This window comes from Ipomoea nil, unplaced genomic scaffold (assembly GCF_001879475.1).
Source record: "Ipomoea nil cultivar Tokyo-kokei standard unplaced genomic scaffold, Asagao_1.1 scaffold2705, whole genome shotgun sequence".
NCBI classification, from domain to species: Eukaryota; Viridiplantae; Streptophyta; class Magnoliopsida; order Solanales; family Convolvulaceae; genus Ipomoea; species Ipomoea nil.
This window is the reverse complement of record NW_017619133.1, coordinates 1,186,098-1,202,001: the sequence shown is the minus strand read 5'-3', so window position 1 is coordinate 1,202,001 and position 15,904 is coordinate 1,186,098. Positions and strand designations below refer to the sequence as shown.

The 15,904-nt window shown below is 40.0% G+C and overlaps 3 protein-coding genes across 6 annotated transcripts; 2 read left to right on the top strand and 1 right to left on the bottom strand.

Annotated features, from left to right (window-relative positions):
- The first annotated feature begins 1,699 nt into the window (after positions 1-1,699).
- On the top strand, positions 1,700-5,570 carry LOC109156272. The gene is made up of 6 exons (XM_019304126.1): positions 1,700-2,736; positions 2,804-3,276; positions 3,476-3,704; positions 3,769-4,015; positions 4,125-4,382; positions 4,497-5,570. Exons 1-6 carry the CDS (start codon positions 1,700-1,702, stop codon positions 5,568-5,570), a joined length of 3,318 nt encoding a protein of 1,105 aa, XP_019159671.1.
- A 1,423-nt stretch (positions 5,571-6,993) lies between these two features.
- LOC109156271 (uncharacterized mitochondrial protein AtMg00310-like) lies at positions 6,994-7,602 on the top strand. Its single transcript, XM_019304125.1, has one exon. The coding sequence runs from the start codon at positions 6,994-6,996 to the stop codon at positions 7,600-7,602; it is 609 nt and encodes a 202-aa protein (XP_019159670.1).
- Positions 7,603-11,556: 3,954 nt separating this feature from the next.
- LOC109156434 (protein kinase APK1A, chloroplastic-like) lies at positions 11,557-14,766 on the bottom strand. 4 transcript variants are annotated; one of them, XM_019304303.1, is made up of 7 exons: positions 14,429-14,766; positions 14,084-14,168; positions 13,536-13,828; positions 13,323-13,458; positions 13,082-13,224; positions 12,854-12,977; positions 11,557-12,313 (listed from the first exon to the last, which is right to left on the bottom strand). In XM_019304303.1, exons 2-7 carry the CDS (start codon positions 14,133-14,135, stop codon positions 11,850-11,852), a joined length of 1,212 nt encoding a protein of 403 aa, XP_019159848.1. In that variant the 5' UTR covers positions 14,136-14,168; positions 14,429-14,766; the 3' UTR covers positions 11,557-11,849. The 4 variants fall into 4 exon arrangements, with proteins under 4 accessions (XP_019159848.1, XP_019159849.1, XP_019159847.1 ...); XM_019304304.1 differs by having other exon boundaries at positions 14,084-14,164; XM_019304302.1 differs by having other exon boundaries at positions 13,536-13,855; positions 14,084-14,164; positions 14,429-14,762.
- Positions 14,767-15,904: the final 1,138 nt, after the last annotated feature.

Below are 15,904 nucleotides of genomic sequence, written 5' to 3'. Positions count from 1 at the left end.
TTAGTGGCACCGTTATCTTTCACTTTTTTTATTTTATTTTATTTATTTATTTAATTTCAGACCGCTTCGTTATAGGAGTATATGTTCATAATTTTATCACTATATGTTCATAATGTCAGAACTCTATGTTCATAATTCCATAATTGTACATTCATACTTCCATAACTGTACATTCATAATTCCGTAACTGTACATTTATAATTCAATAACTGTAAATTCATAATTTTTGAAACTCTATGTTCACAATTTTAGAGCTCTATGTTCATAATTTTATCACTATATGTTCATATTGTAAGTTCATAATGTCAGAGCTCTGTGTTCATAATTCCATAACTGTGCATTCATAATTCCATAACTGCACATTCATAATTCTATAACTGTACATTCATAATTCCCTAATTGTACATTCATAATTCCATAACTGTACATTCATAATTTTTGAAGCTCTATGTTCATAATTTTATCACTATATGTTCATAATTGTAAGTTCATAATGTCATAACTCTGTGTTCATAATTCTATAACTTACATTCATAATTCCATAACTGTACATTCATAATTTCATAACTGTACATTCATAATACCACAAACGAATAACGCCGTTAATGCCTAGACAAAATCAATTTTTTTTTTAACTGAAATGCCGCGTTTTCCATGAAAACGACGTTGTTTTGGACTCGTGTTCACAATGCATTGTGGACACGAGTCCACAGCATCGTTTGCGATTTCCACCCTTAAGCACAAGGAGTCACATGCCAACTTAGAAATCAAGCCATAGGCCCACAACTAATAGCGGGTCACGGAAAAAGTTAGCAAATGCACTAAAGTTGCACATATTCGGCTACATTGTTTCAAACTTTCAATACTAATGCCATAGACTTGGGTCCACCTTACAAAGTAGACTTAGGTCAAAATTCACAATTTATATATTAAATGGTCACAATTTTCATATTGTATATTCACAATTTGAATTATGAACATAAAATATGTAAATTATGAACATTTAGTATATAAAATTATAAACATTCAATATGTAAATTGTGAACATTTAATATATAAAAATGTAAATACTCAATGTGTAAATATTGAATATTTAGTATATAAAAATTATGATCATTCAGTATATGTAAATTGTGAAAATTTAATATATAAATTATGTAATTTTAAATCCAGGTCCACCTTGCAAGGTGGACCAGGTTCACAACGTAATTTGCCACTAAGTTTATTGTCGGCAATTGCCAAGGGTTAATTAACATCACTAGCTAAACGGTAATAATTGGACTTATACAGTTTTTTTCTCTCTCGTTTCTGAGTGTTTTCCCTTTCTCCTTGTGAGTGCCTTTTGATATTTGTGCTTGTTTCCTTCCTAGGAAGGTCAGAAGGGGGGTCATGAAACGGCTCAAGAGGTTGATGGAAATAATGAGGGGAACTTAATGGGGCATCCGTTACATAGTTTAAGAAGGGAGGTGGGGAAGGCGGGAAATGAGGGGAGTGGGGGTGATAAGGGGAGTGCTGGAGTAATGGGGGTAATAAATGGTGGTGAGGAAAATGAGGGGGTGATTATTTTGGAGTCAAAGAGAAGAAGAACTGATATTGAAACGGACGATACAAATGTTTCTTGGTCAAGCCCGATGACTATTGAGCAGCAAGACTCCTTTTCTTGTGAGGTGGGTCCTGGACACCAGGCCCACCCGGCCCAATGAATCTCTTAAGTTGGAACTGCCGTGGGCTTGGAAACCCATTGGCAATTCAGTTTCTAATGGGCTTGGTCTATCAAAGACGGCCCAATGTTATTTTTCTTTGTGAAACTAAGGCTGATGCAAGGCGTTTGGAGCAAGTGAGGGTTAAATTAAGGTTTGACAATTGTTTCGTAGTAGATGCTGATGAAGGACGTGGGGGCCTGGCCCTTTTGTGGAACTCGGGTATTGATGTCGAAGTTCGGGGATACTCTAATCATTACATCGACTCGATAGTTACGGGCAAGGAGGGGTTTACACGATGGAGACTCACGGGATACTATGGAAATCCGGAATGGAGTCGCCGAAGGGAGTCGTGGAATCTCCTCAGGTATTTATCTTCGATCAATAATCTCCCGTGGGCTCTCTTTGGGGATTTCAATGACATAATTGGGGATTGGGAGAAGGAAGGTAGGGTTCCTCATCCAAGATGGCTTCTAAGGGGTTTTGGGGAGGCAGTGAACGAAAGTGGTTTATTCGACTTTGGTTTTGGGGGATGTCAATTTACTTGGGAGAGGGGAAGGGGGACGGACAGATGGGTGAGGGAAAAGCTCGACCGTGTCTTGGTTTCTGATGGGTGGCGAGATATGTTCCTACGAGTGAGTGCCAGGTCTCTGGACGGAAGTACGAGTGACCATTTACCGATATTCTTAACGGTAGATGTTGGAAATCAGTTTTCTTATACAAGAAAGCCTAGGTACGAAAACTGTTGGGAAAGGAATCCTGATTGTAGCGGGGTAGTAGAGAGGGAGTGGCTACGCTCTCAAGGGCTGCCTATGGGGGAGAGATTGAGGGAGTGCAGCAGAGAAGTGTGGAATTGGGGAAAGAAACAGAAAGCCGGGGAGAGGGAGGCCATTCGGTATTGTCAAGGGGAAATGGGGAGGTTGAGGGATAGGCGTGATGAAGCGAGCGTGAGAAAATTTGGGGAATGTCAAAAACGCTATTTTGATATTCTTCGGGATCAGAGTGATAGTCTGCAACAGAGGGCGAAAGAGCTTTGGTATAGGGGGGGGGGGGGGGGATAACAATACAAGATTTTTTCACAATTCTGTAAATGGGATGAGGAGGCGGAATAGAATTCGAGGGCTTCGAAACGAGGCAGGGGTGTTTTTCGACGAACCACACAAAATGGGGGGGATCATGGTGAATTACTTCTCGAATCTGTTTACATCTGCCCAAGGGGATATGGGACCGGTTCTAACTTGCTTGACTAGGCGGTTTGATGACAATCAGAATGACATGCTTTTAAGAACTGTTACTGCGGAGGAAGTGAAGGGTGCCCTCTTTGCAATGCATCCAGGCCCTGATGGTCTCTCCTCGGGTTTCTTCCAGACTCACTGGTCTACCATCGGCCCTGAGGTAGTTTCTTTGTGCCATCTTTTTATGATCACGGGTTCGCTGCCTGATTATATAAATGATACTCACATTGTTCTAATTCTTAAATGCAAATCCCCTGATCAAATGTCTGATTTTCGCCCTATTGCCTTGTGTAACGTTGTGTATAGAATCCTTGCCAAAGTTCTGGCCACTAGGCTGCGAGGTTTGTTAGATTCTATTGTATCCCCAGCACAGAGTGCTTTTATTCCGGGAAGGTGTATTGTTGATAATGTCTTGATTGCTTTTGAGTCAGCCCACTGTTTGAAACGCAAACCTGGGGAGCGGGGGGGGGGGGTAATGGTGCACTAAAAGTTGATATGAGTAAGGCCTATGACAGGGTTGAGTGGGATTTCTTGTGTCAGGTTCTTCTGAAAATGGGCTTTCGGGATTTGATAAGGGAGTGTGTGACTACAGTGCGTTATTCTATTCTGGTGGAGGGAAAGGAGTGGGGGCCTGTGACACCGGGGAGGGGTTTGAGGCAGGGGGACCCGTTATCACCGTACCTTTTCATTTTGGTAGCGGAATGTTTGAGTGCCATGTTGAGAGCTCGGGAGGAGGAGGGGATGTTGCATGGGCTGAGGGTAGCAAGGGGTGCTCCGGGTGTATCTCATTTATTTTTTGTAGACGATTGCTTGTTTTTGTTTAAAGCAAATAGGTTTGAGGCGGAGGTCCTTCATGATGTTTTAACTGATTATGGAAGGGCAAGTGGACAGGAGGTAAATGTGGGGAAGACATCGATTGTCTTTGGCCGAAATGTACACCAGGAGGATAAGGAGGCTGTTTGCGAGTCCTTGGGGATTCGGGAACAGCTAGGGCATGGGAAATACCTGGGCTTGCCGGGTTATGTAGGAAGGAAGAAGAGGGAAATTCTGGGGTTTGTGCGAGAGAGATTGAGGGCGCGGGTTATGCATTGGGGAAACCGTTTTTTATCAAGGGGGGAGGGAAGTTCTTCTGAAAACTGTCCTCCAGAGTATCCCTAACTATGCTATGAATGTTTTCCTACTTCCAAAGGGGCTGAGTGAAGAAATAGAAAGGATTATGAACTCCTTTTGGTGGGGGTGCGAGAGGAGGAAACGAGGGGGAATAAGGTGGAGCCAATGGAAAGATTTGTGTGTGCCAAAACAGTTTGGGGGAATGGGGTTTCGTAGAGTACGAGAGATGAATCTTGCAATGCTAGATAAGCAGGGATGGAATTTTCTAAATAAACCTGAGGCTTTGGTGACAAAAATCTTTAAGGCAAGATACTTTCCAAATTGTTCTTTTTTGGAGGTAAAAAGAGGGTCCAATCCCTCTTTTGTTTGGTCTAGTATCCAGGAAGCGCAAGCTGTGGTGGGAGGGGGTGTCCGATGGAGGGTGGGAAATGGTGAGACTATTAAAATATAGGGTGATCCATGGCTACCAAGTGATACAAAACCTTATGTTGAATCCTTGCCTATCGAGTATTTAGGGAACCCTACGGTGAACTCGCTAATATGTGTAAATTCTAGGGAGTGGGATCGGGAAGTGTTAGATGATATTTTTTGTGAGCGGGATGTGAACCTTATTCAAAGTATTCCTCTTGCAAATGAGTGGGCTTGCGATTCACTTTACTGGCAGGGAGAGCAAAATGGGGTTTACTCGGTCCGTAGTGCTTATAGGATTGCGGTGGGGAACATGGGGGAAGGAGAGGGGGTGATTTGGAAGGGGCTTTGGAGGTTGAAGATCCCACCAAAAGTAAAATGTTTCTTTTGGAACCTGTGTACTATGTGTCTCCCGACTAAAGATGCCTTAGTGATCAAACGAGTTCAGTGTGATCCCATTTGTGTGATGTGTGGAAGGGCTAATGAGAGCAGTATTCATTTATTTGCAAACTGTGATTTTGCTCATGCTTGTTGGAATCATTTAAATGCTGAATGGATAATGTGTTATGCTGATTCTGTTGCTATTTGGATTGAAGAAATGTGGACTGTTTTACCGGTTAAAATGCTTGAGCAGGTTGTTATGGTGACTTGGGCAATATGGGAAGCGCGTAATGCGTTGGTTTGGCAACAGAAAAATTCTAATTCAAGGGCAATTGTGCAGGCCGCTCTGATTTATGCTAGGAACTGGAAGGAAGCAAGGGAGAAGGACGATTTGATAATGAGAAGATCTTTGCAGGGGTCTCCGGGGGAGCTTCCTAGGTGGGTACCACATGAAGGGGTGCGGGTGAATATTGATGTGGCTATGGACATGAACAATTGTCGAATGGGTTTTGGTTGGAGTGCTCAGGATGGGGAAGGGAGGCTGCTGGGAGTAGTAATGTTTGTCCAGAAGGGGCTGTTTTTGGTTAAAGAAGCTGAAGCAATGGGAGCACGGGAGGCTTTAAGTTGGATTAAAGAAATGGGGTGGAATAGAGTTATTCTGGAGACGGATTCCCAAGTGGTGACGAATGCTGTTTCGGGGGATGTGAATTTATCACCGTTTGGTTCCATCATGTAGGATATTCGGACGCTTCTTAATCAAATGCCGATGGTGGAGTTTCGATATGTGAGACGAACAAAGAATGAGATGGCCCATCAGCTAGCAAAGAAAGCTCTTAGTTATACAGATCTTGAAAGACATGTGTTTATTCATTCTATTCCTCATTTTATGAGTGCGTCCTTTTGTAATGAATCGACTTCAAATTAATATATGATATTTTTTGTTTCAAAAAAAAAACGGTAATAATTGGGAAATTAAAATTGTATTTTTCACTTCCGTAACTAATATAAAAGATTTAAAAACTAAGCTACAAGAAATTTAACTAACTTGCATGTTTACTCATCCATTTCTTACTTGCCCAGTGATGTATGCGATGCAGTGTTACAAAAATTTTGCTTAGGCCACATATTAATCGGCACCTAGGCGCTAAGCGCTAGCCTGTTGCTTAGCGTATCACCATAATCGGTATTTTAGGCGATTGACTAGGCCACCTAAGCGTTGTCTAGGCAGCCTAGGCGCTGACCTCCTAGACCTCCTAGGAGCCAACTAGGCTTCCCAGGCACCGACGAGGCTGCCTAGACATTGACTAGGTCGCCTAGTTGGTCGATTAGCTATTGTTGCCTTATCTTTTAAATGAGTTATTTCACTCAAAACGACATCGTTTTGAGCATAATAAACCTAAATTGTTTAAACCTAGATGTTTTTAGGTTAATATTTAATACTTTAGTATTAACTATTAAAATATTAAATAGTTTATAATAATCAAGTCTTAAAAAATTTAAACAAATTTTTTAAAAATAAAAAATAAAATAAAAAGTACATGGGCGCCTAGGCGCTGATTAATCGCCGCCTAGGCGCTCCCCAAGCGCTTAGCGATTTTTTCAACCATGACGCATTGTTAAGGTTTATATACAATTTTTTTTTTTATAAAAATTGACCAGACCCAAACAAATATAATATTAAAAACGAGTTAATGTCATCTAGGTCGTCTGAGTAGAGTGATTTTGCTACGTTTAGTCCAAAACTTTCAAGTAAACCTCCTATGGTTCTTCAACTTTCAAATTTTAACTAGTTATGGTCCTTTCAGAAGTAAAGTAAGGGCAAAGTTGTCCTTTCAAAAGGACCACGACTAGTCAAAATTTGAAAGTTGAAAGATCATGGATGGTTAAGATTTGAAGGTTGAATAATCAAGGGTGGTTAACTTGAAAGTTGAAGGAACATGGATAGTTAACTTGAAAGTTTATGACTAAAAGTGACAAAATCACTATAATCAGAGGACCCAAATGCCATTAACTCTATTAAAAAGTTTGAATAGGTTGAAATTAAACTTATTTTAGCCTAATAAAACATTTCCCCCCACTGGGATACAGTGGGGAAGTACCTTGGTTTGCCATCAATAGTGGGTCGGAGGAAAAAACAGATTCTGGGTTTTCTAAAGGACATGATTCTAGCCAAGGTAAGAACTTGGAATGCAAGGTTCTTGTCAAGGGCTGGGAGGGAGGTGCTTCTTAAGAATGTCATTCAGGCATTGCCGAGCTATGCGATGATGGTTTTCCTGTTGCCGCAAGGAACCTGTAGGGATATTGAGACTTTGATGAAAGAGTATTGGTGGACAGGAACTGTGGGAAGTGGCAAGGGTATACGGTGGAGATCTTGGCAAGGTTTAACAGCCCCAAAAACAGTTGGGGGAATGGGTTTCCATTCCCTGCATGAAACTAATTTGGCACTACTGGGGAAACAGGCATGGAGGCTGGTAACGAGGCCGAACTCAATGGTGGCGCGGGTTTACAAAGCGCGGTATTATCCTAATTGCACCTATGATGAAGCGGTTGCAGGGAGCAATTCATCCTTTATTTGGAGGGGTTTGCTTGAGGTTCAACGAGTGATCCGGGACGGGTGTAGGCGGAGTATTGGAAATGGCCACGACACAGTGATTGGTAAGCATGCATGGTTGGCATGTGAGGATGAGCCTTTCATCACATCACCAGTAGATGAAGGGATTTTTAACTCACCGGTGCATTCTTTGTTTGATGCTCAAAATACAGGATAGGATGTGGAGCGGGTTCGGACTATTTTTAATGCCCGAGATGCCAGCTTGATTCTGAACATTCCAATCTCTTTACGAAGGACAAGAGATTCGTGGTACTGGTATTGAGAAGCGAGGGGTGAGTATACTGTTAAGTCAAGTTATAAACGGTTGAAGAGCGAGTTGCTAGATGTGCGGCCGTGGTCTCGGATATGGAATTTACAAGTACCGCCAAAGGTGAAGCACTTTTGCTGGCAGTTGGCTTCTTCTTTTTTGCCTACTAATGATGCTCTACAAGCAAAGAATATTCACTGCGCTTTGATGTGTCATATGTGCAGGAGGGTGCTCGAGAGTGCTTATCATTTGTTTGTGGAATGCGGTGTAGCAGCTTGTGCCTGGACTCACGCGGGTGTGCCGACCGTGGGGGTACCACATGGTAATGTTGTTGATTGGTTCTTTGCTTTATTGTCTCATTTGCATGGTAATCTAGTACCAAAGTTTGTTATGGTCTGTTGGGGTTTGTGGCAAAGCCGTAATGAAAGTGTTTGGAACAATGTGGTAACACCCCGTGTTACGGCCTCTAACCCCGAATTAATTATTTAATTGATTCCATTAATAATAATTTGAAAGGATTTAATTTGGTTAGGATTCCCTTTAATTAATTGATGTGGCCCACCGTGGATCATGGACCCTATCCTTAAACCAAATCCTTAATCCTATAAGAAATAGGATAAGTGGACCCTTACTATTTAGACCCTAGATGGGACTCCTAAATCTATATATAGGGACTTAGGAAGTATTTAGAAACCCTACCACAGTTAAGTCTACCACACAAGATATTCCCAGAGAGAAACCTACAAAGGAATCGCCCTGCCATCAAACGTAGGAGAATCCACGGAAAGAAGATCTTAGAGAAAGAACCTTAGTAGCCAAGGGTATTGATTAAGGATAAGAGGTAACCCATGTCTCAACCAAACCTATTTTCCTCGTTATATCTTATTCATTGGCTCCTTTGATATATGATTCTGTGCTTGAGTCTTGATAGAGTTTTGCCTAGGGTTTGTATTGTGTTTATGTGATAATCTTGATGTTTATGTGTTGATCTTGATGCTTATGTGATAATCTTGATGTTCTTGATACTATGATTAATTATATGAACGATCTTGTATTTTGATTATGTCTAGAGCCCTAGGGTTATAACGTGGATTTCGTATTATGTTATTCTTGGTATGTTTGGGTGGGATTTTGCATGATCGGGTGTTGAGTCTAGCCTAGGACTTGTGTTTAGGACTTTGCATATAGATTTCTTGATGTTCTTGTGATTCCAGATGTCCCTGGATCGTTATGTGATTTGTGTTGAGTCTTGGCATGTTTAGGAATCGTGTTAGGGTGTATTTGGTGTAATTCTTGGTTTAATTCCGTTAATTGAATACGTGGTGTTGTCGTTATGCGTTTAAATGTGTTTAGACATGGTTTCGGGTTCCACGAGGGATCCAGGGACCATAAAGTTACCTGTGTATCAGTGGGGGGTTGGTGGGGGGACTGACCACCCGCCACCTACCCGCTTCCTGGAATACTGTTCCAGCGGGCAGCCGGCGGGCGGTCCACCCGCTGGAATAGTAACCGGCCGCCGGCGGATGGCTGGCGGGTGATCCTCCACCTGCCACCTACCCGCTGGAATCCCGGCGTGGTTTGTGGTGTTTTCCCCATTTGATGCTTCCCCGTGTCCCGTTGTACCCCGTTTGTCGTGTATGAGTCTCGTTTGGTGTTTTAGGCATCGTTCTATGATTTTATGTGTGATACGTGTCATTGTTGTTGTGTCTTGCTTATTCTATGATTATGTGTTGATTGATTGGATGATGATGAGTATTGTGGTCACTGCGCAATGACCAGTGTGACTGATGATGATGATGATGTTGATGAGATTGTGATTGGTGGAAAATAAACTGTTGGCGGTTGGCACCACTTGTGCCCGGTCATTGTACTAAAGGTACAGGCCATAGCGGTGACTGTGCTAAAGGCACACACCCACCTTCGACTTGCTTGCTTTAGGCATGGGTCAGGTTATAAGTGTTGCGGTGTCATGTTAGAGCTATATGCGCTAACCCCTTGATATTGGCACTAGAGGTGCGGATCATTGAATGGCACTGCGGCACCATCTTGATATGTTGGTGGTTGAAAGGTGGGTTCGTCGGTGGGGGCATGTAGTTGCCCGGAGGCATAAGAGGTGGGGATATAAGGGTGGCCTGGAGGTATAGGTTGGAACTGATATAAGGACGGAGGGGAGCTACAAGGTTGGAACTTGGTATAAGGTTGGAGGATAAATTGTGTGCTTTGTTGACTATGTGCTAATTAGTTGTATTGAATGCCTTAGTTATTTGCATGCTTATCTGTCTGTTATGACTTGCATTGCATGTGTAGGATGCCTATCAGTTCTCATGATTATTCTATGATATTGAGTCTGTTATTATGCATTGAGTCTTGATCTTGGATTTAAACTAGAGTCTCATAAGTACATATGTATTCCAGTTTCAAAATGAGTTTCTTATATCTACTTATATTGTACTTAACGCGTTGGAGTGGGTTACCAACATTATTCGCTGACGGTTGTTATACCGAATGTTTTTCAGGTGATGAGGTTTAGCTTCGGAGCGCGCTAGTCAGAGCCTTGGACTTAGCTTAGTTAGTCTTAGCTCAGTAATTGGTCTGCGTACCTTGGGATTGTATTGAATATTGATTTGAGGACTTCTTATGCTTGGTTAGTTTAGCCTGTGCACCTAGGTTCTCAAACCTAAGTGTGGCATAGCACCCCGACTCTTATGGATAGTTTTATACTCTATTTGGGATTCAATAAATGATTTCGCCTTTATTTTATAAGTTTTAAATATCTTGAAATTTAGGGGTGTTACAACTTACAAGTGTTGCTTTTAATGTGGAGATGGTGGTGCACCGTGCACTCAGTTTCTGGACTAGTTGGATGAAAGTAAATACACATGACCAAACAGGCCACCCTTCGGCAGGGAGTGAAGGGTGGAAACGGCCCGAAGCAGGGCGCCTCAAGCTGAACACGGATGCTTCCGTACTACCGGACTCCAATTCTATGGGGTTGGGGTGGGTGTTACGAGATCATACAGGCTCTTTTTTAGCTGCGAAGAGTGTGAACCTGGAAGGAACTTTTACGGTCAATGAGGCTGAGACAATATGCTTGAGAGAGGCACTGAGTTGGCTGAAAGACACAGGTATGGGTAGTGTGGATGTGGAGATGGACTCACATATTGTTTATTTTTCTCTTCAAGCAACTTCTTTTGATTCTACTTTCGGACTGCTAGTTGATGATGTTAAAAAATTGGCATCAATGATAGATGATGTTAGATTCTGTTTTGTTAAACGATCTGCGAACTGTGCCGCTCACACGTTAGCTAGAAAGGCAAGTTCTACTGCAGGTTGTGGAGAGTAGTTTGATGTCCCACCTCCTTTTCTTGTAACACATCTTATTCGTGATTTAATGCATTAATCATTTCTCTTCAAAAAAAAAAAAGAAAAAAAAAAAAAACATTTCCCCCACTTACAAGACAAAAGATGCTTTATACCACTAAGGCTAATGTTCAAGTGCATCTACCTGTTCCCGTGAGTCCTGTGAGACCCTTCGTAAATACACACAAGATAGACTGTGTGCATTTATGTTAGACAAATTGCATACAATCTAGTCCATTTTCATTTGCATAGTAACTTGTGTGCATTTGCAAAAGATCTCACGGAAAGAAGTGGTTCCATTTGATTATTACTCATGCAAATAAATTAAACAAGAAAGATGTGATGCAGAGTTGGTTTTGGGTGAAAAGATGCCAAGCATTTGACGGGAAAACATTAAAAGAACAACTTTAAGTATCCACACATGTTTTTGGTTCAAAAGAAGTATCCCATACAAGTTGTTGATGTGATATACTCATATACTGATATTGTTATGATTCCTTTTCATTTTTCAAATCTAGCACACACATGATTTGTCTCATGAATCATCTAAAAGTCTTTCAACTTGCCCATTCAACATCCACCCGTGCACAAATGCTCTTTTCAAGTGTGTGAAATTGAGGCAAAAAGAGAGAGATCCCATATCTGATAGATACATTACACTCTAACTGATCTGTAAAGTCTATTATTCTATTTACAGGACTTAAATCTGATAGAAGTAATTCTTAACCTGTTAGTTCTTTCATCAATGGAGGGTTCATCTTCAACATTGTGCATATCGTATAGTCAGAAAATCGATCTCAAGCAGATGTTTTCAGCGACATGTTTGGCAAGAGGGAAGAAGCAGATTGTTTTGGAAATGAAACTTGCGAGTTTAAACGGGCAGCATCACCAGTACTTCGTCTGCGAAGTCTAGAACCATTGCCAGTGGGCTTGCCGGTGGTGTTTTCCATATCCCGAGTCTCGTTAAGCTTCTCCAGTTCTCTAACCACGTCGTCCATGGTAGGCCTAATCCTAGCATCGGTGGATAGGCACCGCAAGGCAATAAAAGCTACTTTCTGGGCGACATCCAGTGAATACTGCCCTTCAAGACGGTTATCCACAACTCGGTGGACTTTACGTTTGATAGCCAAGTACGGTTTAGCCCATTCTACCAGGTTGTGTTCTCCCGATGGTCTATTCTTGTCGATTGCTCTTCGACCTGATAGCATTTCAAGAAGAACAACTCCAAAACTATACACATCGCTCCTGGTAGTCAAATGACCTACATTGGAAAGACCCAAAGCGACTTACTCATATTAGCACACAAACTTTTGGTGCACAAGCAACATAAATAATGGCCCTGTTTGGTAACAATTGGCCTATAGGTCAATTTTGGCTTATTTGATCACTATTAATTGTTTGATTTAGTTAAAATATCAATATAAATGTTTGGTTAATTAGCTTTTTGCAACTCCAAAATGCTAAAATTCAAAAAGCTACTCCAAGCAACTTTTTCAATTAGCTTTTTCAGAAAACAAATTATACCAAACAGCTAATTTACCAAACACTTTTCTACAACAGCTAATGTTATCAACTAATTATACCTTCTAATTAACACAATCGGCTAACAGCTAATAGCTAACAGCCATTTACCAAACATGGCCAATGTATTCTTGGTTTGGGTTCGTCCAAACCTCTCATTGGTACTTTGTTGTCTGTGATCATTAAAACTGGTTCACTAAACACAATACTAATACTAGGTGAGATGCAGAGAATTACAAAACGAGGTCTGAAATTAAAGGAAAAGTATATTAATCCATACCAGTGGCTAAGTATTCGGGAGCTGCATATCCATAAGTGCCCATTACCCTCGTTGAGACATGGCTTTTATCTCCGGTTGGTCCATCCTTTGCTAAGCCAAAGTCAGAGAGCTTGGCATTGTAGTTCTGCAATGTCATAAGAGAAAGCCTAGTGTATAAGGCAAACATCATGGCACACACATATTGCATTAAAATAAAATAAAGAAGAATAGAATTCACAAATCTCGTACTGAATCGAGTAAAATGTTAGATGTTTTGAAATCACGATATATGACTTTGGTTTCAGCACAGTGAAGAAAAGCGAGCCCCTTGGCAGCTCCAAGAGCAACCTTCAAACGCAAAGTCCAGGACAGAGGTTGGAAGTACGAGCCCCCTGCAAGTTAAAGGTGGTTATAAATGATTTGCCTTAAAGCTAGAGAGGAATGGAAGTTGGTTTTATATATGGAGTAAATTAAAGAAAAGAAAACTCACTCCTAAATAAATGGTTTTCCAGGCTGCCCCGTGGCATGAATTCATACACTAAAAGACGATGTTCATCCTCCAAGCAATAGCCAATCAGTTTAACAAGATGAGGGTGTGAAAACTGGCCCAAATAGTTCACTTCTGCCTATACACAACAGAATATAATATAAACAAGAATATATGGGGAAAAATCAACGAAAAAGCACCATAAACTAACCCTACCAGCCATTCCCTGTGGCCCTGAAAACCTTCCTGGTTTAGCTTCTTGACAGCAATCACTAGGCCAGTCCCGGGCTTGGTTGCTGAGAATGAATTCTCATCAATCCAGCCTTTGAAGACGGAGCCAAACCCGCCTTCTCCCAGCACGCTATCAGGACGAAAATTCCTGGTAGCCACTTTGAGATCAGCAAAATTAAAGCTTTTCAAAGTGGTAGACTTCAAGATCTCACCCTCGCTCCGTGGAGCCGGTGGCACAGCATTCTTGCTGCCAGATTTCTTCAGATTAGCCCCATTATCTGTGCTAACAAATCTTGAACTTAGCCCTGATCAAACCAATCACATATATTTCTGCTGATATTAGAAATTAATTGTTCAATATTGCTACAAAGTACAAACCCCCCTTCACTAGCATAAAAACTTTCCAAAATACCTTATCCAATTCACACCCCATTAGAGATAGGATTAATCTAAATTCTTCATCCCAAACTCAGTAAAACAAACAAGGAAACTTTAAAAGCTAAAATGAGAAGAAAAATGGGTTCTTGGATCACCTGTACAAGAAGGGCTTTCAGCTTTGATTCTAGCACTCAAGCAAATCCCCATGAGAATAGACCAAGACCACCCTTCAGTTCCTGTCTTCATTATCAACACACCAAACAAACCATTTTAGTACAGCTTAGCAGATATATATATAGAAGTTGCCAAAATGTTCTCATTTATTTTTTTTTTCCAAAACGAGACAAACAATAAGAGGAAAAAAATTAACTGTTTTCCAAAACGGGACAAACAATAAGAGGGAAAAAGTTAATTTTTTTTTTTCAGAAAAAGAAAAATTCTTGAATGACAAACAGAACTAAACAAAAAGAGTGTGGGTTCTGGAGAAAAGGAACACCCACCAAGTTTCCCTGAATTCTAAGGAAAACCCAGTTTCGGATTGATCTTGAAAAGGGGTAATAGCTAGGTAGAATTGAAGAAGCAATGGGTGATTAGCTCATTGGCAGAAGATAAGCGAGAAGAAATGGGTTCTTGAGTTTTAGCGGCGGTGATTGAGGAAGAGAGATGGATGGGAGGAGGGGAGAGGGAAGGTAAGCATTTATGGCGGGCTGCTTCATCATCATCATCCTTTAACGTTTTATACGGTAGAGGGGATTGGAGAAGAAAGAGTGCACGGGTTGAATAGGTTCCCGTTTGTAGCCGCTTGATGACTGGAACAATCATATGATGGCTTTATAGGCTCGCTGCTGGTCAGCTCAGCTAGCTGGCTGAACCACAACTTTTTCAAGATTATGATATTTATTTAGTATTTTCTTTCTCGTATTCTGTGATTCACTTTGTTTCCCAGTTCCCATCTTCCCACTGTTCATCACTCAGATTTTTATATGATTTTTGTAACCCCATATTTATATTATATTGTTGGCTCCATTATCCTTGACTCCTATTTCGGCATTTACAATAAAAATTTCGATGGAGTTTTTGAGGAGATTTTTGCTTTAAATGGAAGAGAAAGGAGAGAAAATGTTTAAGGCTATTGCAGAAAGGTTTATGGTCCGTTTACTAATATAAAAATGTTCTCTGTTTTTTTTGTTTTATAATTTTTTAGTTTTTATTTTTTGTGTTTTTTTTTTGTTTAGAAAACTTGTTTACTAACACTTATTTTTTTAAATTTATTTAATTTTTTGTAAATTAGCGTTTATAAAATTAACACAAGTTTAATTTGGAGTAATTTTTAGATCTTATATTGAAAATATTTTTATATATATTTGGTTTAAATGGAATAATATTTTTTTTCCTTTTAAGTCTAATATATGTAAGATTTTTATATTTGATAATTGAACAAAATTTATATCTATATATAACATAATAACTAAAAAAATATATATCCGAACCAATAACCTACTAAGTTCACCTAAATTTTAGTTTAGATAATATTAATATTTTTTGAGATAATATTTCAAATATTTTTTGGATATATTCATTTGAATGACATGTATATGAATATATAACTTTTACTTTGAATTCTAATATATGTGAGATTTCAATATCCAATATCTGGACTGAAATTGTATTACGATGTAACATAAATAAAAATATTCGAACTAATAATCTATTGAGTTCAATCAAAATCTAAAACATTATATAGAGTTTAATTCTTAATTTTGATAATGTAAATAATGTCTAAGTGTAAGCAAATAATTTATGTTTAAATAAGTATAAAAGATAGAAGATAGTGATAAGTAAAATGAGATGATAATGAATGCAATCATAGTAATGTGGTTATAGTAACATGTAACTAAATAGATAATAGATGATTCTGTTTTCCATTTAGAAAACACTTTTTAAGAGCGTTCTAGTTTTCCAGAAATTATTTTCAA